Source organism: Trachemys scripta, chromosome 20 (genome assembly GCF_013100865.1).
Source record: "Trachemys scripta elegans isolate TJP31775 chromosome 20, CAS_Tse_1.0, whole genome shotgun sequence".
Taxonomy (NCBI): Eukaryota; Metazoa; Chordata; order Testudines; family Emydidae; genus Trachemys; species Trachemys scripta.
The window spans coordinates 5,513,120-5,539,306 of NC_048317.1; the positions used below are offsets into that span (position 1 = coordinate 5,513,120).

General features: G+C 52.7%; 1 protein-coding gene across 1 annotated transcript in view; it reads right to left on the bottom strand.

Moving 5' to 3' along the window:
* COL9A2 (collagen type IX alpha 2 chain) overlaps positions 1-22,722 on the bottom strand; it is a 41,849-nt gene extending 19,127 nt beyond the window's left edge. The window contains exons 1-16 of the mRNA XM_034754244.1: positions 22,510-22,722; positions 20,219-20,293; positions 17,093-17,128; positions 16,941-17,003; positions 12,395-12,448; positions 11,505-11,540; positions 10,129-10,152; positions 9,411-9,464; positions 8,945-8,998; positions 7,981-8,028; positions 6,618-6,674; positions 5,782-5,835; positions 5,190-5,243; positions 2,664-2,717; positions 2,119-2,172; positions 1,311-1,364 (exon numbers count right to left, since the gene is read on the bottom strand). Of these exons, the coding sequence (XP_034610135.1) occupies positions 1,311-1,364; positions 2,119-2,172; positions 2,664-2,717; positions 5,190-5,243; positions 5,782-5,835; positions 6,618-6,674; positions 7,981-8,028; positions 8,945-8,998; positions 9,411-9,464; positions 10,129-10,152; positions 11,505-11,540; positions 12,395-12,448; positions 16,941-17,003; positions 17,093-17,128; positions 20,219-20,293; positions 22,510-22,581 (843 nt within the window). The 5' untranslated portion in view covers positions 22,582-22,722. The remainder of the gene's footprint in view (positions 1-1,310; positions 1,365-2,118; positions 2,173-2,663; positions 2,718-5,189; positions 5,244-5,781; positions 5,836-6,617; positions 6,675-7,980; positions 8,029-8,944; positions 8,999-9,410; positions 9,465-10,128; positions 10,153-11,504; positions 11,541-12,394; positions 12,449-16,940; positions 17,004-17,092; positions 17,129-20,218; positions 20,294-22,509) is intronic.
* Between the last annotated feature and the right edge of the window lie 3,465 nt (positions 22,723-26,187).

A 26,187-nucleotide genomic window follows, 5' to 3' on the forward strand; every position in this document is an offset into this window, starting at 1 on the left:
CTGGGAGAGGGAGTCTGAGCTGCACATGTCAGCATGCAGCCGGCAGCCCAGCCCAGGAATGCTGTAAAAAAAATTGGGGGCACCGCTTTTTGGAGCCCCCAAATCTTGGCGCCCTAGGCAACTGCCTAGTTCGCCTTAATGGTAGCACCGGCCCCGCTGGGGACATCAACACAACCCTAGTGGATCAGGTGGTAGGTTCTGCGCCCCGTCTTTAGGGGGAGTGTTAACTCGTGCAGAATCAAGGGGAGGTGTCACAGCACAGCTGGGTCGCAGGCGGTGAGAAAGGAGGGGAGACTGGACTGATCTGGGGTTAGGTGGGTAACAATTCTCCCAGCCCTCCACCACCCACCCACCCATTCACTTTGGAGGCCTGGAGCCTACAGGACTGCAAGAATAGGAAACTGAACATCTGGGAGCTGCAGTTCATGGCGTTCCCAAGCTACTCGCGCAGGCAGCACTTAGGGTGGTAGTGAAGGAAGTCAGGTGACTTGGAGCAATTTCAAATGCACAAATCTTTATTTTGATTCCTCTGTTGTCTGGACTTTACCCCCGGGGGTCCTCTAATCCCCTAATCCTGTTTGCATGGGATGTGAGTTGATGGCATTTCTGATCACGCTGTGGCGAAGACCTTGAATCAGGTTGAGGGAATGGGCGGGTGGGGGCAGGGCAGGGGCACTGCAATCTGCAGGACCTCTCAGGTCCATTTCTGCCCCATGAGTTGTAGGGGTATTAGGAAGGGCCAGAGGGGTTTGGAGCTGCGAGAGCCTCTCCATTCAGGGAAAACACTCAGCAGCTTTTGGAAAGCTATGTGAAGCCACCAACTTCCTGACAGAGACAGTTTCCTTTCTTGTCCTGGAGCCAAGTCTGGCCACAGAGTTACATGTCGCTTGTATCCATGAGAGCAGGGCTGTGTTAGGTACATTAACTGACCCTCCACCCAGCAGAGCTGGAATCAGGACTCTATCCCCTGGCTTGTGAAATGAGCTGGGCTTAGGAACGGCAGAGGAGTCCCTACTGGATATTCGTCCATATCCCAGAATGATCCACCACTCTGCTCGGGAGAGGCGCTTGACGGAATAGCAGCTCGGGGTTGGGAGTGCATTGGCAGAGCAGTTTGGGGGAGCCCAGACTGCAATAGCACGGGGGTCCTGGGGTTAGGACAGAGGGGCATTTGGCAGAGCCATGCGTGAGGAGCAGGTCTGGAACACCAGGGCTGGGGGCACATCTGACCACAGGTGACGTATGAAGCGCATTAAACTGCTTCCCTCTAGGACGTACCTTTCCACGCATCAATGAAACAGTTTACTTACCATGTCTCCCTTCTCGCCGGCTCCACCAGGGGGCCCCTTAGGGCCTTCCTCGCCCTACGGGAGAAGGGAAATACGCAAAGGCTTAACAGGACTGTTCCAGGCCACAGGCCTGCCCTGCCTCACAATCCATCGCAGAGTGTAGACAATGCCAGGTGATCAGCTAGAACAAGGGCTAATATTTAACAACAAGACCGAGGTGCTTTTCATCAGCCGATCTCCAAGGAAGTCAATATCATCGCCTCCATTTGATAGATGGGGAAACTGAGGCAGGGAGCAGTGAAGCAATTTCTCCAAGCTCACCCAACAGGCCAGAGGCAGAGCCAAGGAGAGAACCCCGGTGTCCTGAGTCCCCGGGCCAGTGCTCCATCCACTAGGCCACACTGCAGCCTGTTTATTTAAACTCACCCCCCTTGTAACAATGTACACAGACGGGGATGAATGTTGCTCCGATTTAGGCCAGCGGATTCAAAGGGTTTGCACAGGTGTAGCCGAGCGAAGGATTTGACTCACAGACGCTTCACTGGGACAGATACTCTGGAAGGAATTGGCACTTCAGGGGCAGTCGATGGTGTCAGAAAACGCACCCGGCCTGGCTTTTCCAGGCTGGGGATCTTGGTTTTATTCTGCACGGGTGTCCCTGAGCTTTCACTCGCCATGGTAGGACCTACCCTTTGGGAGGATAACAACGGGGCTCTCTGCGAGTCAGACAGGGCTGCACAGATGCTCCCCCTGGATGCTGGGGGGGACGTGATCTGACACATCCATACAAGCATTGCAGCAGCCCAGGGAGAGAGGGGAAAGGACTTACCGGCCTGCCAGCAGCTCCAATAGCCCCAACCATTCCCTTATAGCCATGGGGACCCTGCGAAGCAGAGCACAAGTTTAGATTACTGACATCTTATGAACTGTCCGTCCCAGCACATAGGAGCCGGGTCGGCGTGTGAATTCCCTTCCCCCCGATGCTCTCAAACATGGATGTCAGTGACGCTCACAAGGGTATTGAAGGCTGGGAGTTCAGCAACAAGCAATGATGATGATGATAACACTCTGTGCCACACCCCCTGCTATGGGTCAGGGTCATTACCCCCATTTTACAGATGGGGAAACTGAGGCACAGAGCAGGGAAGGGACTCGACCAAGACCACACAGCAGAGCTGGGAACAGACCCCCAACATTCCTGACTCCACGTCCCCTCTTCTGACCACTAGATCACACGCCCCTCCCAGAGCTAGCAGAGCCCTGACTCCCAGACCCCATCACCCTGCTCTAATCACCAGACCCCATTCCATCCCTAGGGATCCATTCCTTACAGCAAAGCATGGGAGCTGTGTAACACCTCCCTGGAGTGCTTACCGTCTGGCCCTTTGGTCCCGCCATGCCAGGGTAACCTCTCAGGCCCTGGGGACCCTGTGAAAGCAAGAAAAGAAGCAAGATTAGTCAGGATTGGTCAGATCTTGCACCCAAAACAGGGTGTCTCTCTGCAGAACCCCCTCTGCCCAGGAATAAAGTGATTCTTTTTAGAAGTGTTATTGGAAAATACTATTTTTGTGCTAATTATGAAACACTGGCTGAGCCCTCCATGCCCCACAAGTGCTGCCAATTTCCACCCATGCCCCTTCCTGGCTGTCAGTTTATTATTATTAATGGATCAGAGCTTGCAGTCCTTACTCCGGCAAAGCTCCCACTTGATTTCAGAGGGATTTTGCCTGCCTCAGGACTGAAGGATTTGGCCTATTAATTACTTTTCCTCTTCAAAGTGCTAATTAATCATGAATTAATTAATCCTCCCAACCCCGCTGAGAGTAGGTGTTATTATCCCCATTTTTAGCTGGGGGAAACTGAGGCACAGAGAGGATTTGCAACTTCTCCCAGCTCACAGAGGGATTCAGTGCCAGGATCAGAGGCAGAACGCAAGAGTTCCTGGCTTTCAGGTCTGTGCTCAGACCCAACCTCTATGATGAATCACTCTTTCCAATCAATTTCATGGGAGATTAAAATAACCTCCTACACTATAGCTGGAAAATTAAGCCTATTGATTTTCCATTTACTGGTCATATAAAATACAGGCTGGTAGTGCACATTTCTTCCCTGGTTGTAAACAACATAACCAGGATGATACATTCCTGTCTTCTTTACACAGGTAGTGAGAGGAACTTGCTTGCTAAAAAAAAACCCACAAGATTTAGGAAAGGAAGGGTCATATAAAGGATTTGCAAATTCTATTTTGTAAACTGAGTTGCTCTGCTGCATTCTTTATAGAGCAAAGCATCAGAGATGACAGGATACAGGGAAACATTGCAATGCACTGGCTGCTGGCCATATGCACCACTGCCCTCTACTGAATGGAATCAGAACATCTCAGCTATGTGTCAGGGGGCCTACACTGCAGACAGAGATTCTCCTTTAATGAAAGTGGCAGGACCCTGTATATTTGGAGCAGGAGAATATGCTGTGGTGGTGGTGTGCGGCACAGTGACAAATGCAAATGCCGCGAATGTGTTACATTGGGAGCAATATGTTATCAGCTGGCTCTGAGACGCATTTCACTTCCATCTGCCTCACTGGTTAGAGGGGGAAGGCAGAGTCCTCTCAAGGCCAGATTCTGATCTCTGTTCCACTGGCATAAATCCAGAGCACCTCCATTAACTTCAATGGTGTATCTGAGCTCAGAACTGGGCCCACCGTATTTCAGAGGAGTACAGATCACTCTATTTTTAATCAAGGAAAAGCAAACTAGATGGCTCCGGGGGGATGAATAGTTGGCTACAAAGCCTGTCACTGCCAAGACACTGGCTCAGATCTGTCCTGGATTGGCAGCGAACAGACGGCATTAGTATTCAGGAGCTTGGATGAAACGAGTGGGAGATGAACTAATAAGAAAGGAATCTGGCTCCTTGTTGGACAGCGAAGCACTAATAACACACAGCGTCTCTACAGCACCGTTTAGCCATAGATCTCAATGCATTTTACACAGCAGAGTCAGTGCCATTTATCCCCATGTTAGAGTGGGGGACAATGAGCCCCAGAGGGAGGAAGAGACTTGCCCAGGGTAACCACTGCCTGAGAGTGGCAGAGCCAGGAATAAAACCCAGACGTCCTGACTCCCAGCCCAGTGCCTATCCCTTTGCCCCTTGGTCGTAGGCTCAGCAGAGAGACCAAGGACTGCAGAGACCTCAGAGCCTGACGTCCTTCCTCTCCCCAGGGCGGGGCTGGAGGTGTTTCGGTGACACACACTGTGTGTGGGAACCTCCCCTCTTCTCACTGTGCTAGGTGAGAAGACTTCAGACTCCAGGGCTGCTCGAGACGTCTTCGGCCCCTCCTGGCCCTGGCCGGCACGGCCACACGCCCATCCTGGAGGAGGAAGCTGGACGGGGGAGCTCTCTGTGGCTATGGGCTTTTTTCCAGTCCCTTGTTTGTAGAGTTCCTCTGGGCCCTACCCTGACTCCTTCGATTCCGTCTCATGGCAGTGGGCGCTGTGGTTGCTGTCCTCTTGGGATCCCTTGCTCTGACCCCGTGACCTACATCCTCATTTTGTCATCCTTTGTCTCCTGTAATCAGCGAAGTTCTGGGTTCGGTGGCCCCGCCCTCTCCAGGGAGTGGGGCTTCTGTTGGCTCCACCCTGTGTCCCAGGACTTGAATGGGCTGCGGAATCCCTAAGCACCGCCCCAGAGGGCCAAGGGAGCCTGAGGCAGACTAACCCCCTAACAGCGAGATGGGTCAGACTGTGGGGAGCAGCTGGGCCGGACTCAGAGGAGGGATTCGGGGGGGGGAGGGTGCTCCCTAAACACCTAGTGTGACAAATACATGAATCCCCCGGGCCGTGAGTCTAGGTCCAAAGCACTAAGCGATAAGAACGGTAAATAGAAGTAAATACGTTACTGGAGGGCCGGGGATGCCTTGTTCTCCGGAAATGCCCATGTCGCCCAGGGGGCCCTGAGGGGAGCAGGAGAGAGGAGAGATGTCAGTGCAGGGAAGGCTCTGTGAGCTGGCTCCAGACCCTGGCCGCTGAGGTATAAACCGCCCAGAGCCCCTCTGTCCCCCCGCGCGGGACCCTGGGAGGGACGGTGGTGGGGGATAGGGTTTGAATACCCTGGGGAGGATGGAGAGCCCATCTCCAAGCAGTCACTCAGCGCGGGGAAGAGCAGGCAGCCTGGGAAACACTATGGGAAGCTCCAGTTCCATTTACTGGCCCTCCGGATGCAAGCCTGGGGCAGGGATCCCTCTCTTTCCCCTATCCCTTGCTCTTATTCCTCCTAACCCCCAGTATCCCCTTCCCTCTCTCTCCTGGTGCTTTTCTCTCCTCATGCCTCCTCTCTTCCCTCCCCACCCATCCTTACTTTCTCCATCCTTCGGTCTCTCTTTCCCTCCAGACCCCCATCTCATCTCCACACAGGGGAGAGCAGAGATTTCTCCTCCCCCACCAACCCTTCTCCATCTGACTGGGACGCCCAATAAGGGGAGCTCTACTCACCGGCCTGCCCTGTCTGCCAGATTCCCCGAGGGCACCGGGGCGGCCTTTGTGTCCCTAAAGGAGAAAAGAAACCACAATTAAGGCTCCCCCGAGTCCCACACTCAAAGCGGTTCCCCTGGTGGCGCGCTCAGCGTCTGCCCTGTAAATCCCCCGGGTGTGGGGTATCACGCACACACGGGCAGGTACCGCAGGGCGTTTGCACACACAGGCAGACGCTGGGGGAGGGGGGGCATTTTCCTGCTGCAGCCCACCACGTCCTTCCATCCACGAGGACAACAGAGGGCAGCCGAGGACCACAGAGGGCAGCAGTAGACAGCTCACCCCCGCAGACTCTTTTACCTAGCAACAATTTATATAGTGGGGGCGCTGAAGGCGGAAACCATGTAATTTGGGTTGTTGTTACTACTTCGAGCCGGGGGGCACGGCAGCACCCCTAGCTCCAGCACCTATGCCAGGAGGGGGCTGTGCACAGCCAGCCGGGCTTGGGGAGCTGGGCAGAAGCACTGGACTCTTTGGGAACCGCTCTTCGATTTGGAGGTGGGGGCTGGCAGGAGTGCGGAGGGAAAGTCCCCGAGCCTGTGTCCTCCGTGTAACACACTAGCCGGTAGGGGCCGGATCCCGGATAGCAGGTCATGCGTCCACTACGGTCTCCAAGCGGAAGGAGAAGCAGACCCATGAGACCCTTTGTGTCCATACAGCGCTCTAGCTCAGTGGGGTCCCGGTCCACAATGCGGGCACCTAGGTGCTGCAGTAATCCAAATAACAGCTCAAGAACTAAAGGCTGCTGCATTGAGATCCCCAGTTCAACGCCTGGGGCAGGGGTGTTGTCACCTTACCTTCAGTCCCTGAAGTCCCTGGGGGCCTTTGGGCCCTGGCGGGCAGTTGGTTGGACACTAGTGGGTGGGAGAAAGAAAAGTGGCTCGTTTTAATCAGAAAGCAATATATTAGGCCGTAGAGAAGCGGCATTGAGTGGAGCTGGGCTGTGGAGCCTGCACTGAGCACCCACGCTGGCCTGGCCCGATGAAGCCCTTGAGGGAAATTGTAGAGTCACTTGCCTCTTGGAGGCATTTAATTCCAGGCCTTCCTAGCTCTGTATTATTAGCACAGCACAGAGCAAATGCCCTGCACGTCCTTCTGAGCCCGCCTGCAGCTCTGGAGAGAAGCTCCCTGCCTGTCTCCTTCCGGGGGGCGGCCTGTGCCGCTCCATGAAATCACAAGCAGAATGCAACGTAGGATGGGACCAGGGAGGTGGGGGCGATCCCAGGCAGGGGGACAGGGGAAGGCTGAGCCACAGATCCGCAGCCCTCACCCTCAGACTGGCAGACCTGCCATCGCCTCCCACTGAAATCAACAAGTCCTGGCACTGACTTCATTGGCCTTCGGACTGGGACCCTTGGAGAGATCTCACCACGAGTCAATAACAGGGCTGGGGGAGTGCAGAGAGCCAGGCAGTCATCATGAGAAATACCCCCCAGGAAGTAAATATTCCCCCGCTGTGCGTGGCATGGGTCTGCCTGTGGGTCGGAGGAGGCCCACCCTAGTGAGGACAAGAAGGAAGGCAGGGAGCCACTGCCTGGTTACAACGGGCACACCCAAGCTGTATAACCAGCCACCTGCCAGCGACTAAGGGACTGGGGGCAGCCCATGCAGCTGGGGCAACTCAGAGCCGGCTCCGTAGGGACAGACAGAGCTTTCTGAGGGGCTCAGCCCTGGCTCTGTAAACCCAGCCCAGGGGACCAGTCGCACTGTCAGCCCCCACAGCAGGGCCTGACCCGGTTCTATGAGCAGCCCAAAGGGGACCTGGCATCTCTAGGGTGCTGCCCTATGGGGACATGCCAGCCCCAAAGGGGAGCTCGGCTCTGTACACCAGTCCAAAGGGCAAGCATCCGCATGCAGCACATGAAGGGAAAGGCAGGAGCTGGCAGATACAATTTGCTCCCAGAGGTCAGAGCAGGATGAGACCCAAAGGCTGCAAGCGCTGATGGCCCAGTGAGTGTCACCTTGGCTCCCAGCGGCACAGGCGTTTCAAAGAGTGGGGCAGCCAGTGCAGGGAACATTGCAGCTCTGAAGGGGTCTGAGCACTAGACGTTGCTGCAAAACATCTCTTCCCTGCTACCAAATGACACTTGTTAAGGCATTTCCCAGCTGCTGTTACGCTGGGAGGGGCTGTTAAAAGCTTAATGTAACTGCAGTGCTTACCGAGAAATCAGCACTGCCTTCCCCCACTTGGATGTGTCCTGGGGGGCCCTGGAATGAAATAAAACCATCAGGTGCCCTAACGTAACAGGAACAATACACAGCTTACAGAGGTGGATAAACCGCGCCTGCCTTTATAGATGGGGAAACTGAGGCACAGAGCAGGGAAGCGACATATCCAGGGTCACACAGTGAGTCACTGGCAGAGCTGGGAATAGATGCTGGGAGTCCTGCCTGCCCGTCTTCTCCTGCTCTAACCATAAGACACCCTGTGTTCTCAGAGCAGTAAATAGAACCCAGGAGTCCTGGCTGCCAGCTGCCCACCATTGGCCCATGGCACAGCCCTTGGAGCATTTGCATCTGCAAATAGTGCCTTGGGAAACCACGCAGCTCACATCTAGTCCAAAGCCCACGTATTAGCCTTGATCGCTGACGGGTAAAACACAGACCTTGCTGTGATTTGTCCACAGTTTAAACGAAGAGGGTTTAATCAGACCAGACCCAACCACTGGCCCCATCTAACCCACTAACCCACCTCCCTTCGTCCCAGCTAAAAGTCTAGCCAGGTATCCTGCTCCTCGCCATGCCACAAAGACTCTAGCAGCCTGCCTAAGGCAGTGCCCAATTCCTGAGGTTCCAGAGGGGCTGCACACAGGAAGGTTTCCTTCCTGACCCTCACAGAGATCAGTTTTACACCTTGAAGCATGAGCCTGAATTAGCTCAGGTCATCTCCACCCCATGCAGGTGGCTGCTGAGCAGGGTTCAGCCGTGCATTACAGGCCTGACTGGGGTGCTGAGTGCCTCCCTGGATCAGGCCCTTAACCACCCCTTGCAGTTCTGATTCTGACTTTCTGCTGCATATGGATTCTGTCCAATCCCGGGGCCTAGATCAAGGACTCTCCCTTAATCCACCCTTCATGCAAGGACCCCAGAGGAGAAATTCCAGGGGAGATGGGTTAATACTCACAGGTTTCCCAGGGGGACCTGGGGGGCCTCGTGGTCCATCAGGTCCAGGTTCACCCTGAAAAGAAGCAACCCCAAAATAAAGTTAACATGCAAAAGGCTGCCGTTACTAAGAGAGTCAGGTCAGGGGGAACAATGCAGTACCCCTGATGAGGGCTGAATAGCATGGAGGCTGCACTAACTCGGTCATCCATGGGGCTTGAACCCATGACTTTCAGCAGCAAATGCAGGGCCCCCCACTTCTTGAACTGAAGCAGTAACTCGCTTAGCGGCAAACAAGTAGCCCCCTGAGGCCAGCTATTTGAGAGGGCCATCACAGCAGGAGTCTTTCCATCAGGGGCTGAGCTCCCACAGCCAGAACTGACCTTGACGGCAGCAGGGGCTCAACCAACCCCTTTGAAAATCTGGCTCATCCCTAGGTAGGGTCAGAGGAAACAAGCCGGGGCATGCGCCGATAGGTGCTTCCTCACCTTAGTTCCCAAGACTCCGATTTCCCCAGGAAGTCCAACCTGACCCGCTGGCCCCTTGGAAAAAGGAGACAGTCATTCATTAAACACGTTGGTGGATTTCAAAATGTGCTGGTGATAGGAAACAATATCCATTGCCAGGGGGTCTTTCAGAGAGCAAAGGGCTGTTGCACAAGAAGATTTGAGCCCTTTGCCTAGGACTGAATGTATTCGGTTCACTCAGACGCTTGCAGGTAGGTGGTGCCTTCTGTGTGTATCAGCCACAGGCAGGTAGATAGCACCTGCTCTGCTACCGAGGGCAACAGGTATCTCCAGATGGAACTTAGCTGCTGTGATGCTAAATGTATCTGTTTCACCCAGGTAGAATGGGCATAACGGGGCCATCTCCTGCTGAATGCAACAGCCATATCCTTGCCCTGCTTTGATTTTAGTGGATAATGGGCCAGCAGTGAGAGGGTTAACGTGACTGTATTTTCACTGTTCCAGGGACTCCTCTCTGATCCCGTTATTAATGTGAAGCCCCAGACTAGGATACCAGGGGTTAAATCTTTCCCATGGGAAGGCAGGGGAGAGCCACAGGACTGGGATTGATGCTAATGGGAGTCGAGCAGATAAATTCCCCACTCACAAGCTGCTGAGGATTTTTGACTTAAAACTCAATCCTGCCCCCACCCGGTCCCAGCCAAAGACACAAACCAAACTCCAGCAGCACGGCACTTACAGGAGGTCCCGCCAGTCCAGGGCCCTGAAACAAAAAGAACGTTCCAATGGGCTGAAATTCTCTGACTCGGAGCCAACAGCTGAGAAAACACAACAGCCCTTTTGCCTACCTGGGGCTGGGGGAGACAAGCGGTGACTCCACAGGGGGGTCAGACTCCGGTTCTCACTCTATAGGAGAGCAAAGGACATGGGCAAACCCTGCTCCCCATTACAGAGCGATTCCACTGGCTTCAATTTCATTGACCTGCCACTACGCAGGAAGTACAATTGCTATCTTCAGTACTCAGCTGGCCCTATCATAACATCCAAGCACCTCACCCTCAATGTATTTACCCTCCCTACACCCCTGAGAAGTAGGGAAGGGCTATCGTCTCCACTTTACAGATGGCAAAGTGAGGTACGGAAGGACTAAGTGACTTGCTCAAGGTCACACAGAGAGTTGGTGGCAGAGCCGAGAATGGACACCCGGTCTCCTGTGTCCTAGGCTAACACCCTAGTCACTGGGACATCCTTCCTCTCAGACCGAACACAGCCCAGGACTGTGTTAATTTTCTGGGGGAAAAACTCTACAGGGCGAGAGTGGGAACAATATGCATCTCTTCTGGCTTGCCTGCTCCTTGATCTTCCCTACAGCCCCCTATTCCTTGCTGGAGGGGGAGATCTGCATGTTGAGGGTCCCTCCATGCACGGATCTCAGAGGTACCGGGGGATCCAATGTTCTCGCCAAACTGGGGGCACTGCACGGGACAGCTGCCGTGGGTCCCCCTGGGATCTCTGTCGAAAGATGTCTGACCGCTTATAAGGCACCAGCTCATGGAATGGTAGCGGCAGTGTGATCTCCCTCAATGAAGGCCACATTAGTGATAGGGGAAGAGTGTTTAGTGGACAAATCCACAGAGGTCTGGACAGCTCGTGTGGCCAATACGACCTGCACAGAGCAACAGGGGCCAGCCTGCCACCTCTGCTGCAAGAACCTGCTGGGGGTCTCAGCCTGGTTTCCAGGAGACAAGTGCTCACAGCACATTAACCACCCCTCTGACTGGCACCAGCACTGGCCAGCCCTCTGACTGGCCCTCTCAGCAGGCAGGCCAGAGACTGGACGGTCCATGGACACTGAAACCCCCTCTCATTCTAAGCTCAGGGGTGAGGCACAGGGACAGCCTGTAGCAATCCTTCCTCTGGCAAGGTGGGTCCGTGTGAGCCTACCCGTGGGGGAAACTGAGGCACAGAGGGGTTTGTTGACTTGCCCACGTCTACAGAGTGAGCCTGGGATTAGAACCCAGGCGTTCCCCGGCTCCCAGTCCCAGGCTCAGGCCGATTTGTGACCATAACAATAGACTTCTTTGACCAGCTGACATGACACAAGCAGATACTCACGGGGAGTCCCGGTGGCCCTGGCAGTCCAGGCTGGCCCTGGCAGTGCAGAAGAAGAGAGTCAATGTTAGATCAGGGTGGGAAATGGGACGTGGGCACAGGGGGAATTATCGGATTTCAGAAAAACTATTCATTAAAAAAACGTGCATCCAGCTCCACTCCGTGGGCGGAAATCAGCATCGCTCCCTTGGCCTCAGCAGAGCGGTGCAGACGATCGGCTCTTTGGGGTGGGGACTGTCCTTTTGTTGTGTGTTTACACAGGGCCTAGCGCCTGGGTCCTGCTCCATGGCTAGGCCTAGGGAACCTCGGTGCTATTGTAATAATAACAATTAACAGTGCACCGGAGCGGAGGACCGGTCTCACTCTGGATCGGAGTCAGCTCCCGTTGAAATCAATGAGATTCTCTGTTCATTGGCCCCCATCTCACTGGTGCAATCAAGCCCTTGCTCTTGGGAGCACCAAAGCTCACCCCCATCATTCCTCACCCACCTGTCGACAGGCTCGTCGCTCATCCCCAGGGACGTCTCCTACTCTGGGCATGTACCGGGCCGGGCAATGGGGCCCGATCCCGAGTGGGGCCTCTCGGTGCAATGAGTAGGGTGGCTTCTTATCTCACCTTTGTGTTGGTCTCAGCCCAGGATCCTGGCCTGAGGCAAAGGTGGAATCCATGAGGCTGCGCCGTTTTACGCCCGCTGAGGGCCTGGACACACCTGACTAGATCCCAAATATTCCCTGACCCCAGTAAGTGGCCAAACTGGGCATCCATCCAACAGAACTCACCACCCCAATCACACCACCTTCCTATCACTCCCCCTTCCACGCCCATCTCCTCTCGAGGAAGGGACAAGGCAGCGCTGGAGTTGGAGCCTAAGAGACGAACACCAGTCACTTACTTTAGTCCCTGGCCTCCCGAGTGGCCCTGGTTCCCCCTTCGCGCCAGTCAAGCCCTGCGGGAGGAGAGATGGCAGACAGTGAATCTCAATATTAGACCCTTCCCTGTCACTTTCCATCCAGTTGGGCTCTCCACGCAATTGGAATCATGCTGGGGTTGTTTTAGCCACCTGGCTTGATGGGTTATTAACAAGCTATTAAGGGCTCGTCCATCTGTTCTGAAGACAAGAGGCAGCAAACGTTGAAATGCCGCTTTTGCCCAACAGCTAAGTTGCGGTGCCAGGAAACACAGGGAACAAACCACCGTCCCGCCTCTTAGCAATGCCACTGCTACTGCCCATCAAGGCTTCCTTCTTTTCAAGCCAAAATTAGATGGACCTAGCTAGCCTCCCTCGTGCCCTGAGCGCCGTAGTTAGGTTGACCGGACCCCCAGTGTAGACACAGGTAGGGAGACAGAAGGATTCTTCCATCGAGCCAGCTACCGCCTCTTGGAGAGGTAAATTAATTACAGCAACAATAACAGAAACCCCATCCATCGACACACCTACGCTACACCGGTCTGGCGGCACAGCTGCAGTGCCACGTAATGTTGACATGGCCACGGATTTCAGCTGTTTTGGCATTTGCCCATGACAAGCTCAGTGGGCCAGGTCTCAGCGCAGGGACTTTGCCCTCGGGAGTGCTGTATTCACATCCCACGTGGGAGTTACTCAGCTGCATCCTGCACTGAGACCTTAGTGAATATTTATCCACATCAAAGAAGGCACCAAACATGAGCAGGCTTGGCTTGCAGGTGTCAGTCATGTGAATAATCCCAGTGAAATCATTGGGGCAAATTTTAACCTCATTTATGTTGGCATAAATCAGTGGAGTTACTCTGGATTTACACCACTTTATGAATGAGATTGGAGTCTTGCTCGCGGGAATTTGTTCCCCTGAGTGAGGGCTGCAGGATCAGGCAGAGAACACACAGCAAATGACTTGCCATCAACATAATTCCTGTATTGAAAATGAGGCTGTTAGTCTCCATGCTGAAACAGAATTCCTTATAACTCTGTGTGTGTGTGTGTGTATTTTCGGATGAGTGGGGAGCTCCTATTTATGAAGGGAGATGGGATATAACAGTCACTGAGACCAGAGAATTAAATTTCAGTGCCATCACCAGGACAGATGAGAGGAAGTTACAGACCTCCGGGAGCAAGGATTATTTTTGGGATTGAGGGTTTCAGGATCAGTCCTCAGAGTGAAGAAACCAGCCCAGCTCCAAAGGTCCCCTCTCCTCCACAGCACAGGGAACGAAAAGGATATAAAATAAACGTTCGAAAAATAATCAAATCAAGTGTCTGTTGTTATTGAGATAAACATGTACTTGGTGTTCAGATACTGCAATGAGATGGGCTAGATAGATCTGTGAGTATGGATGGATAACTAGACAGACAGATGTAATAATATGCATAGTTGCATCTCAGTTACACCAGCATGGGCCACTGAAATCTGAATCTGTCTCACTCTAAGGAGGTTTTCATATCTACCCCTGACTGTTTGAGCCACGCTCTTTGCAAGGTTTAATTCCTAGCTCTTTGTAAAGCACCCTGACATAGCGAATATGTAAGACTCTGTATTCAGACCAATTCTCTTCTACTTTATTCTAATAATTGAGATCCGTAGCGGGAAGATTAGTCTGGATGAATAAAACATTGTTGTAATAAGGTTTATTATTCTATTCATTTATTATTGAAGGCATGAATTGAAGTCAACAGGTTTAAGAAATCGATTCCAATTGCAAAAAAATATATAAAACAAATAGGACTGTATAGTTTCACTGTGTTTCTGCCTGTCTGTAATTGTCTGTATAGCTCTGCCTCTCAGCCACAAACACAACTGCCCTCCGGAGATACACACCCATGCTTCAAACTCAAACACCCCTCGACACTCCATGCTCAGACAACATGTCCCACATTCACACACACACCTCTTCTAGCTACTTATCCTGCCCCCCAACAACAAACTCCCCTCAGTACCCCTCCAAGCTGAATCAAACACCTAATGCACATATTCGAGCACCAGCCATCTCCCCACACACCCAGGCCGATGCCTTCTATCCCAAACACCCTCAGCCCTGCTCACACCATAAACCATCAACATGCTCTCAGACACATAGATACACCCACCTCCCCAGCACATCCATCCCTGTATTTAGACACATTCTACACACAGACACCACACAAACCGGTGCACACCCTCCACACACACACTTTTCCTTCAGTCCTTAAAGCATTTTTAAAGCCACAAACCCCTGCAGTTCTTATGAACAGCCCCTGTGAGCCCCAAGACCCAGTGATAAAAATGTGAGTGAACCCCTGAGTCCTGTCTACACTACTACTCCTACTGATGCTACGTCTCAGGAGCTGGAGAATTACTGATCCCATTTTTGCCGGCGCAGACAAAGCCTCTGGGATGGCTTCTGATCTCATTTACTCCAGTGTGAATTGGGAGTGACTCCAGTGGATTTACACTGGAGTCACTGAGATCCAAATCGGGGCCTATCACAGCAGCTGTGGTTAGAGAAATACGTGTTGCAGGCTGGCTTGGTACTTGGTGCCTCTATGTTCTGGGGGTTTCTGACCCTGATCCAATGCTCTCTGATGTCTGATTTCAGGGGGTACTAGACCAGGCCCTGTACGGGGAACTCATGAGACCATGTGCCCTTTTAGGGAGCAGCCGGGTTGCAGGTGGATTGGGGAGGGGAGGCTAGTAACCAGCAGCAGCCAGAGAAGCTTCCAGTCAGCCTGGATTTCTCACTGCAAATACTGGCACCCTGAGCTTCTGCACAAAGGCATTTGGGGGCAACAGAAATGGGTCCAAAGGGTTTTAGCCGTATGCAGGGCTGAGCCCCGGCGCACTGTGGGAAGCGACTCTGCGTCAGAAGACGCCTCTCGGTTCTCTCAAGGGCCTTTTCGGCTCCAGACAGAGTTAATAACCAACAGCACCGAGTGCAATCATAGGCTCAGATTCAGTACAATGAGTCCCAGCCAAATGCCTCCTCATCCCGCTGCCAGAGCTCAGAGTTGGCCTAAGATCCCACTCAGATTAAAGACCTTCAGCTGGAGAATTCCCAGCCCTCTGTTCGCCCACTAATGATCTGGGGGCCTCATGTGGGGGGGGGCTGCATCACTTCAGAGCCACCGGACATCTACCCGATGGCCCCACGTAGGGTCTAGCACAAAGTGACGAGCTGGCCCAGTGGGCGGAGCACCAGCCGTTCCTCTCCGCTTTCACTGTGCTCTGCGGCTGCTTCAATTCCCCCAACCCAACGCGTTCCCTGGGGTCTGCTGCAGCCTCCCCAGGCTGTAAACGCACTGCACAGTACGGCACAGCTCGCCGCCCCTGGTCGCTCTCAGAGGGGTTTGCAAGGCAGGACCGAGGGGCGTGGCAGAAATGAGAGGACAGGCCAGGAGCGGAACCGTCGAGGGGACTGCAGGACAGGATCGAGGTGCATTGGCAGAGCTGGGGAGCGGGGAGCCCAGGGCTGCAATAGCAGGGGGCCGTCACGACAGGACGCAGGTGCCCGGGTAGAACTGAGGTGGGTGGGGAGGCAGGCGTGGACTAGCCGAGGTTCGTGCTGCTGCAGGTTGGGACTGAGCATTGGCAGAGCTGTGAGCGGGTGAATGACTGGAGCACCAGGGAGGCTTCAGGTGGGTGCTGAAGCACATGAGCGAAGCCTTGTGGACAAACAGCTGCCTTTGCATAAGCTGAGCAAGGCTGGAAACATAAAGCACCCTCTGGGCTATTTGTTTATCGAGCCGGCCCTCCCGCCTTCGGGACGAGCGCTGTTTCAGAGAGCGCTGACTCCGCCCGTGTGATGGCCCCGGGGGCTCGCCGTCGGGCTCAACCATTCTACTGCATGTTCCCCTCTCTGCAGGTCTCCCCTCCACAGGTCATACAGGTGGGAGCCATGGCAAGTCTCTGCTCCCCAGTACAGTCTCCTCGCTGGCCTATGGGTGGTGCTCCAAACACCAACAACTCCCCTCCAACAATGATCAACCCCCACCACTTTTTACACCCATCCCGCCTCCTCCTGCCCCGCCATGTGAAGGAAGGATCGTTTCCTCCTCTGAGATCAGCTGTAAAGACTACATTTCCCATCAGGACCCTCTTCCCCTTAGCCTTGCGGTTGGAATCCAGTTTGTGAATATTCATATATAAGCCAGGCGGATCTGTGACCCCAGCCCCTGCATCCCATGCACATGACAGGATCCCTGAGGATGGGATGGGATTAGAGTGACCAGACAGCAAGTGTGAAAAATCCGGACGGGGCTGGGGGGTAATAGATGCCTATATAAGAAAAAGACCCCAAAATCAGGACTGTTCTATAAAATTGGGACATCTGGTCACCCTAGATGGGATCTGGAAGCTTAGGACGAGGGCTAGGTTCATGAAGCACAGCCGTGAACAGGGAAGTCTGGAACAACGAGTCGAAGGCGCAGAACAAGAAGCAACTCTGTCATCTAGTAAGCAGCCGTGAGAAGAGAATGGGATTGTACTCACATCAATGCCTGGCTTCCCCGGGGGCCCGTCCGGACCTGGAACGCCTGGTTCCCCCTTGGAGCCCTTTAAAATAGGCATTGGGAAAAATTAAAGGCAACGTCCTGAAAAGGCGTGGAAACCAAAGCATGTCGGAGAGCTGGTGGCACACTTACCGGGGTCCCGGCAGCGCCTGGCGGGCCTTTGTCACCCTAGGGAAACAAGAGATCATTATAAACAGGAACCATCCTGGGCTTCTGCAGAACCTTCCATTCCTGAGCGCCGGATGGATGGTCCGCGAAGCACATCCAGGTGCCTTCTCCGCCACAGCAGAGAATCGTCAGTCCCCAAGACTGGAGGCAGATCTGCCCTGCTGGAGGATTTCTATCCAGGCAGGGGCCAGTCTCCAGACAGCTTCCTCTCCCCATCTGGGTTGTCACACAGGGACTCAGGTCTGCTGCCGAGCCACTTCTTTGGTGTACAATTCAAACCGGATCCAATGTAACAGTCATTCAAAAACTGACAGAGCAGGAGCAGTGAACACCCAGGGAAGGGACGGAACTGAAGGGCAAAGTGAGCTGGAGAGGTTGGAGCAACGGGGGCTGCAGGCCAGGAGGAACTAAGCACATGCAAGCTAGGGGGTGTATCCCAGCTGCACCACCTGCCCATTGCAGTAAAACAGTTGTGTCTCCAGGGTTTCTCCGCATGCTGCTCTAATATCCATCTGCTCTGCCACCAAGTTCTCTGGGTGCCCCAGGGATTAGAACCAGGATTCGTGCTCAAAAGTATCTGAACTTTAAGAGGGGAGCCATACAGTGGGCTAGTTTGGGAACTGCTGACCTAAAGGGATCGCTCCATCCTGCCTTGAAGGGCAGCCACCTCTGGGGTGGGATGCGGCAGCTGTGGGACAGAACACAATGCACCAGCTTAGGACCGGGTGAGAAGAAAGCTCTAGTCAGTTGAAACAAGAGGGAGGAATTTAGGGGGAGCAGAATGACCCGAGTTGGAATGTGACCTGTCTGATGGGGTAACAAGGCGTCTCACAACCCAGGCTTCACTCGTACTTCTTATCCAAGGGCCGGCGTGTTAAACACGAGGACACTGGGGCAAATGCGGGTTTGATCTGGGCTGGCTAGTTTCAGGGGGCTGCCTGCATTGGAACGAAGTGCAGTTTAGTGCTTCAGTCCTGCTTTAAGGGATGGGATGGCAGCAACAGACACCAGGACTCTGAATGTCTGAACCACTGCTTCAGGAGCCCCAAAAAGAGAAACAGCCTTTCAGTGCTGCAAAGAGCCCTCAGGAGGCCTCAGGTTCCAGGTTCACATAGTGGAGCCACTGCCAATAAAGGTGCATCGTTAGCCCTCCGATGAGCTATCCCTAAGCAGTGCTACAGGGTTACTTGGCTGACTGAGATGAGAAGAATCCTGCATGGGCTGCACGTGACCACACCAGTCTGGAGGTGACGCTCACCCTGCGTACCTCTCCAGACTAGAGCAGGCTTTGTCCAAATGCTCCACAGGATTTTGCTCGTCAAAAGCCACTGCCCTCCTCCCCCACCCTGGCTTCCAGGGGGTGAGTCCCAAGAAGAAGCCACAGCTACATTCAGTGTATAAATAGCACCAAAATCCCACACCGGGGACGGTGCGTCTCTCCAGAGTGGCTGGGCCCAGAGAACAGGTCAGTTCTTGATTACTCACAGGTCTGGCCTATCTTCCCGGCACCCTCCCTGAGCCTCAGGCGGAAAGGTGTCAGTGCTCTGGCACCGCACACCCTTCAGAAACCTCACCACTGCATCCCCAGTGAGCAGGCAATGCCCCATTGCGCCAAATGCCCCGATCCCTCCCCCTGCCCTTCCAAACCCCAGTGAACCCCTTCTGGCTCCCCCAATGGCATGCTTCCTGCAGGATCCACGTGTAGACCTTTCCCTCCACCCCTTCTTCCTCCCTTAGGATCCCCTTTGCACTTCTCATCTTTGGGCGCCTGAGTTGGGGAGCCTCAGGATCGGGCCCTTTGCTTGGCGCTTGATGCAGATGGCTTTACTCTAGGCTTGTTGCTTTTCGGTACATTTCAGAGACATTTTACTCATTTCTGACAGTGCCCTGAGCGATTTGGCCGGGGCCCCAGGGAGCAGGGGAAGAGGGGCTTTGCACATACAGTTATTATTTTAATTATTAACCATTCTGAGCCAGATTTGCAAAGGTATTTCGGAGCCTAAAGGTGCAGATAAGCACCTAATAGAATTGGGAAAATCCCTTAACTCCCATTGATTTCAAGGTGATGTTGAAAAAAAAATCTCACCAGGTGACTAGCTGCACTTTTAGGCATCTAAAGACCCTTGAAAATCTGGCCCTTGGAGACAAGTCTGCCCCTCCTGGCTATCGATTTGTATACCAGAAAAAAACAGGCTTTGCAAATCCACCCTCTAGTGACTTCAGAAGGGACAACCCTGGCCCAGACGACTCTGAAACAGACAGAGAGGCCCATGCAACAGTGGTGGGTGCCCTTATTTTTATCTGCATTGCAATAGAATTCAGAGGCCCCAATCAGAACCAGGGCACAAACACATAGAAAGAGGCAGCCGCGTGCTGACCAATCTAGGAGAGCCGGCAATGAGAGGGTTAAGATATAATGTCCCAGTTTCTCTCCCCCGACCTGCCCCGCATTGTAGGAATGAAGGGGTTTGGGTCCTCTGAGTTTAAGAGGGTCTGTGCCTTTTATTTCCACCACTAGGCAAAACAGCAGCTCCCTGCTAGTTGCAGAGACCCATAGATGTGAAGGTCACAAGGAAACTAACCCAGTTAGTTTCAGGACGAAGGTTGGTAATTTCATGAATAGACTGACGTGGCCGGAGGGGCCAGTGCTGGCAGAGGGCTGAGTGAGCCAGCAGGTCCCATCCACTCCTTTGTTCCCTATGATCCTGACCTCCCGCATAATACAAGCCAGAGAACTTCACCACTGCGGTGACTCCTGCAGCCAAGCCCAGTGGCATGACAAAGGCCGACTCCGCGGAGGTTTGCATGTCAAGCCCGATCCTGCTGCTAGCGGGAGTTTTATCTGGACTGAAGGCCCCATTTGGCTCCAGTTTAAGTTAGGAGAGGAGGGGTCTTTGCAGAAGGAGCCCCATCCTACCACACACAGAGAACAGAGATTCAGCACACAGACTATGCACACCTCCGTCCTCTGCTGGCCACAGCTGAGAAGTGCAACTATGTACCCTGATACAATGCCCCTCTTTGTCCCTAACGCTCCCTGTCCTCCTCCTTCCCCCATCCCTTGCTCAGGCCCCTGAGCTGTGTACTCACATCAGTGCCGTCGGATCCTGGCACTCCTGGCGGACCCGGGGGCCCCCGGGGGCCGGGCTCTCCTGGAGGACCTCGCTGAGGAAAAGGAAAGAGAAGCACACGTTCCCGGTCAGGAGAATGCCCCAAGTGCGGAGCTCACGGCCCTCCGAAAAGCTGGGAGTAGGCGACACACAGCATAGCGGACAGCCCAGGGCCCAGGAAGCGACAGCTGCTTCTCCCCATCCCAAACTTCCCTTGCAAAACAGCCCATCCGCGAGCAATTTTGTTCTGACCAGCAAAGAAAGCAGGCTCGAGGCTTCTCCCCCGTAGCTGGGGTTTATAGAGGGATGAATGGGGCAGGCCAGGGAAAGCGTCTGAGCAAGCTGTTCCCTGAATCTGCTCCTTGTTCTCAAACACCCCAGCCGGGGTTTGCATTTTCTCCTCTCCAGAGTGAAACCCAGAGCCTGACTCTGATCTCAGGCACATGGGGGTAAATCAGGAGTAGCTCCATGGAAACCGGTAGAATTACAGCCCTTGTGTGTGTGCCAGATCAGAATCATGCTTCCACCCACCCATCCCACCTCCAAAAGGCAACTTCCATCTTAAGGATGCGCTTTAAAGTAGCCTCTGTTTTTGCAGCTCACCTTAGTTGATCCAGAGTTAAAGATCCAGGCTGAACTATCCGAAGTTGCTGAGGGGACTTAAATGCCCCAGGCCCAATAATTTTAAAGGGAATGGAGTATCCAAATCCCTTAGGCCATTTTGCAAATCTCACAGCCTTAAACCCTGCTAGGGGAGAATAGGCATCTTTGCAGAAGCAGCCTCGTCTGCAGCCTTGAGGCTTTTGTGGTAGGAATTCCACAAATGAATCGTGAGAAGGAAAGAGACTAAAAGCAGAGATGGAATTCAGGGATTCTTGGAAATAAAAATCAGACAGGCTGGTTGCCTCTGTCATGGCCAGCGACAGCCTGGGGTTTTGTTCTTCACTCGTCAGTGCTTATTTATTCTAAAGGGAAGAGGCCAGTTGATTCTGTACATTTGTTAGAAAGAAAAAAGTTCAGCATTGCTCCTTATCCATAAATAGCAGCCAGCCAGCAGGAGAGAGCGAGGTTTCCTGGAAGCACCCAATGAATAGGCACCTTTGTCCTTGCCAAATGCTTCTTTGTTTTTAGGGCTCCCAAGCCCTAGGCGCTGTTGTGGACTCAAGCCGGCCCCTTGCCATGGATTCAGCTTGGTTCCAGGCTCCTACAAGCCACTATGCTTCCACTGCAAGCCTTCTTTGTGCAAGCGACTGTGTGCTCCAGCTCTCTGTCAAGGGAGAGCTTCCTTCAGAGCAGCCCGGTTCAGCTCTGTCCCGTATTCTTTCCCACTCGCTGCCTGGAACCTTTCTTTGGAAAATGACGCTTCCACTTAAAAAAATTGATCTTCGTGTTTTGTTTTGTTGGCCAAAAAAAAAAAGCTATTCTTGGGGGTAATACTCAGTAGGGCTGTCCCTCTGTAGCACTCAAATTGGGGGCAGAGGGAGTATTTCCTTCTAGTACAAACCCGTCCCCTACCAGCACAAGCTTATCTCTGGCTCCTAAAGACACTTCCAAGGAGCACCTTTCCTTCTCGTTAGAATGCCCCAAGTTGCATGATGCTTCCAAAAATCGTCAAGGGGGACGAGGGTGGGAGAGAGAATACCCCCCAACCTGGCTCCATCCCCGATAGGGCTTTATCCCCATTATCCCTCTTCGCAAAGATCCAGGGACCTACAAAGGCCTGCTGCCTCTCTGCAAATCCTTCCATTCAAACCCTTCCCTAGCAATCGCTAACCAACGCAGCCCTCCTCCCCGAGTCCGGCTGACCCCGAGCAGTTCTGCAGCGACTCGATTGCAGCAGGATTCCACCTAACCAGAAACACGCAGGCACGGCCCCGAGGGGACGGGAGGCAAAAGACACAGACGGTGAATGAAAGAGAACCTTGTGAGTCTGAAAATCTCCAAAAGAACCGTGCCACTCAGGCGCTCCCTTTCTCCAGGGCCCCCTCAGTCTCCCAACAGAGATGAAGATGGTTTCAATTATTTCGAGGTTATTTGGGGGCATGGGGGCTCTGGATTTTCCCTGGGTGAGGCACTGCTAGAATGGGAAACTCGCTGAAAGCTCATATTAAAATAAGAGGAGGCAAAGACTCAAAAAGCTGCTCGGCATTGCAAGCAATTTGACAAAGAGCTCAACATTTTACAGTGGGCTGCAGACAGGGGACAGTTCCCCAGCCCCCCAGCCCAACCCTGATACATTCCCAGCATAAGGATATAAAGGAGAACACTTACAAGCTGAGCCAGACATAGGCAGATGGCTTGGAGGAGAAGGCAGACTTTTAGGCTACCAGAGGTGTTAGCCATGGTGAGGGCTTCTGGCTAGCTCAGAAGCAGGGAAGTTTCCCCTTCTGCTAGCTGAAAGTCCAGGTAAAGCCAGCCAGCCAGCCCTCAAATGCACACGCTTGCAAATCCAACAGCTGGACAGACTTTTGCAATAGCCTGGAGGAGGAGAGAAGGTGGGGCAGAGTCATAAATATAGAGCAGCCTCGGAGGTGAGGGCAGAGAGATTGGCTGGGAGTCCCCTTCACCCCTCCTCTGTCACATGAGACCCCCAGAGAACTAGCTCCAGTTCATGGCTCAGGTGAAGGGGAAGTTCTTCCAGGCAGGGCAGGCAGGGGAAAGAGTCTAGCCAGAGATCCTGTGCTTTCGAACTGAATGAGAGTCACAGTCGCTGATATTCAAAAGGCTTTAAAATAGCACGAGGGCTGTGAAAGAAGCCTTCAGCTTAGACAGAAAATTCACAGCGAAGGCTGCGGGTTAGGGTGGTGTTTGTATACATCACACTATCAGATGCTGTATCTTAAGCAGGTTGGGCCCTGTTTGGCCCTTGAATGGGAGACCAGGGAGTGAGAAGAGTGACTCCTGTCTCGGAGTAAGTGGTGGCCTCAATGCTGTGGGGCTAGAGGAAGCAGTGTGGGGGGACTGGATAGGGGGTGATCTCTTGTGGGAATCAATGCTGAGCCCAGAGCTGTGCTGTGGAGGTGATTTCTCCTCATGATCAGGGGTGCTGTGGTGTGTGTGTCTCCAGAAAAGGGGTGTTCTCCTCCACAAGTGCTGACCTTGATGCAGGATGTGCCATCTTTTGGCGGACATGTAGAACTGGGTCCTGATGAGTCTGTCCAATCAACAAAAATCAATATTCGCTAGAAATGGGCCACAGTACAGATCCAAACCCCTTTGAATTTCAGTGGTGATCAGGTCCAAATCCCCAGATTTTAATCTACCCTGTTGGTTTCATTGTGGGTCGAACAGGGGAGCCCTATTTCCCTGGTCCTGGTTCAGGTGGGGCTGATACGTCCCAGGAACTGCAGTTCACACACAAGATGTAGTTCCCAGACAATGAAAAGCCCACGAGGTCAGTGTATCTAGCAGGTTTCCATCCCTCTGGGCTTCTGTACAATGTCTAATCTGAACCCAATCCCTAACTCCTGATCACACTTCTAATCTAACACTCACCCTCCGAGCCTGTTTCAGACCCGAATGCCGCCCCCTGGACCCATCTGCCACAGACACATCAAACCACTGACTATCCAGATAGAATCAGTAGGAAAGCAGACTTCCTGGGGGACTAAAACAGCAGAGGCCTCTCCGTTGGGAAGGCTGCCAGAAAGTCACTGAGAAATTCCTCATTGGATTGTGAGTGATGTAGGGAAAGGAAGGAGAGAAGCTATGCTAGGAATTCACCCAGGGACCTTCTGCTTCGAGTAGGAAGGAGGAGATGGGCCAATTTCTGTAGGAAGAATGGGTTCATCACAGATCCCACATGGCGCCAGTGTAACCCACTGGTGAGTGTGTTACAAGTCCTGCTCAGTGCTGATCCATAGAGCACATGAGTTGTTACAGCCCCCATCTCTGGAGCTTTGGCTTATGCTGGAGTTGCCTCTGTTTTTAAAGCTCTGAAGGTCCCTGGTTCAATCCTGTGTGTGTCAGCCAGGTAGCAGCCATCTCACTAGCGGGGGGGTTATCTAGCTGAGGTACTCAGAGTAGCCCTGCGCTTGGCTACGCAGTCTTGCTGTGCATGGAGACATGGAATTGGCCATCCTAGGGTCTGGCGAAAGATTCACCACAACCAGCAGCCTGCCCCAAATTCCCAGGTCCTAAGTGCAGTGGAACTCAGCGTTGTGAACTCTCAGGATTTTATCCTAAGCCTCATGGTAGTCACTGTTTTCCTTAAAGCCCCAGCTGCTGGAGTCCCAAGACCCTCAGATCTCTCCCTTTTCTTTTCTTTTTTTTTTCAAAAGGAGATTTCTACCTGGGGAAAAATGCACTCGAGTAACTTAAGGCTCAAAAACCAGAAAGTAAAGAAACAGAACCCAACACTTATTATTGTAAGAAAACAATCTCATGACTTTTAAGACAATCTCGTGATTTTGACAGGGCCAGATTCAGGATTTTGACTCCCTGGGGGCTGGCACAGTGAGAAATACTTCTGGCTTACCCAAGAGGAATTATACCTGCTAACATTAAAAACTGATCAACAGAATGTCTTTTTACACAGCACATAACTAGCTCCAACTATTAGTCCACATGTCGCGGTTCCAGGGGGAACTGTGTTTTAGACCTCTTTGCAGTCCCTCTTAAGTGCACCCTCGGATGGCAGATGTGGCTTCCTTCACCTTTCTCTGGTGGGACACTGCAATTCCACCACTCTTGGACTGGATCTCTGGCTTCCAACCCATTTCCTACATATGAGAACATGATAGGCCCAGCTGTATTTGGCAACTGCAAGAAAACTTCTCTCTGGGAGCCAAACGCAACTTCTTCAAAATAAACATATTGTTTATTCACCAAAAGGTACATAGCAAGCAGAGGAAAGGGTTAAAACAACAAAAGTCTGGATGCGTCTGGTCTCACCTAACTTCATCCTTTCTTTACGTTTTGTAAGTTTTACTTAACTCAGCTACCTCCATCTCTGAGCTGGGAGAGACAGGCTGTGCTGCTGCATTCTCTCCGCGTCACTTCCAGCAGCTGCTCCCTACCTCCTTCCTCTGTAGGTAGAGGTTTTTAACGGTTTAGTGTCCTTTGATCCTAAATTCTGGTCTTGGGAAAATAAATCTGTTAACCTGACAGGAGCCATTTCCTGATTAATAGCGCCCCCACTTGGTAATCTCTCCGGAGGTATCTTTGTCATTGTTCCATTTCCCTCTTGAGCTCTCTAACCAGCCTCCTTTGATTGAACACCAAGCAGTCAGATGGAATAATATCAGTCAGGTAAACTGAGGCACATATGCTAGTAATACAAAAAGAGATCTCTCTCATTCTCCACTCTGCACCCCTCGCCAGAATCAGCAATAGAACCAAACAATCTCATTTCTCAGTCTCTCACTCTGACCACTAGATCACAATCCCCTTGATTACTCACCTGCCAAAATTCAGCCTGTTGCGGGTAAACAAAGGAGAACTGTTTTATTTTAAAGGGGGTTTTGTGAGCACGTGTGTGTTTAGCTTTGCAGTCTGTGCACACACTCTACTAGTGATCCAGAATCTTAAGCCGTTTATGTGTGTTTCAGCACTTTGCTGTTCACCTTCAAAGGTTGCACTGGTCATTGTAATTAGAATATTTGTTGCTAGCAAGCCAGCTTTTGAAAGAGACTAGCATTGGGAAACAAAATGTGCATGAACTGGTCAGTGCAGTGGGGAGATGGGGGCATAATCTTCTCTATCTACCTTAAATGTTACTATGGCCCCTTTCCCTTTAGGGTCTATACACAGAAACAAGGGGCAATTCCCCAACAAATGCAGAAGTTTAATTCAAGCGCTCAACATCACAGATTTGGCCTCTGTTGGAAGTCAGTGGTGCGTCTAATTACTAACCGCGGTGGGTAGCTAAAACTGTAGAAGTCACTTAATTAGGAGCCTCCAGTGGATGGCTTAGTGTCCCAATCAAAGGACAATGCTGGGATGGGGGAA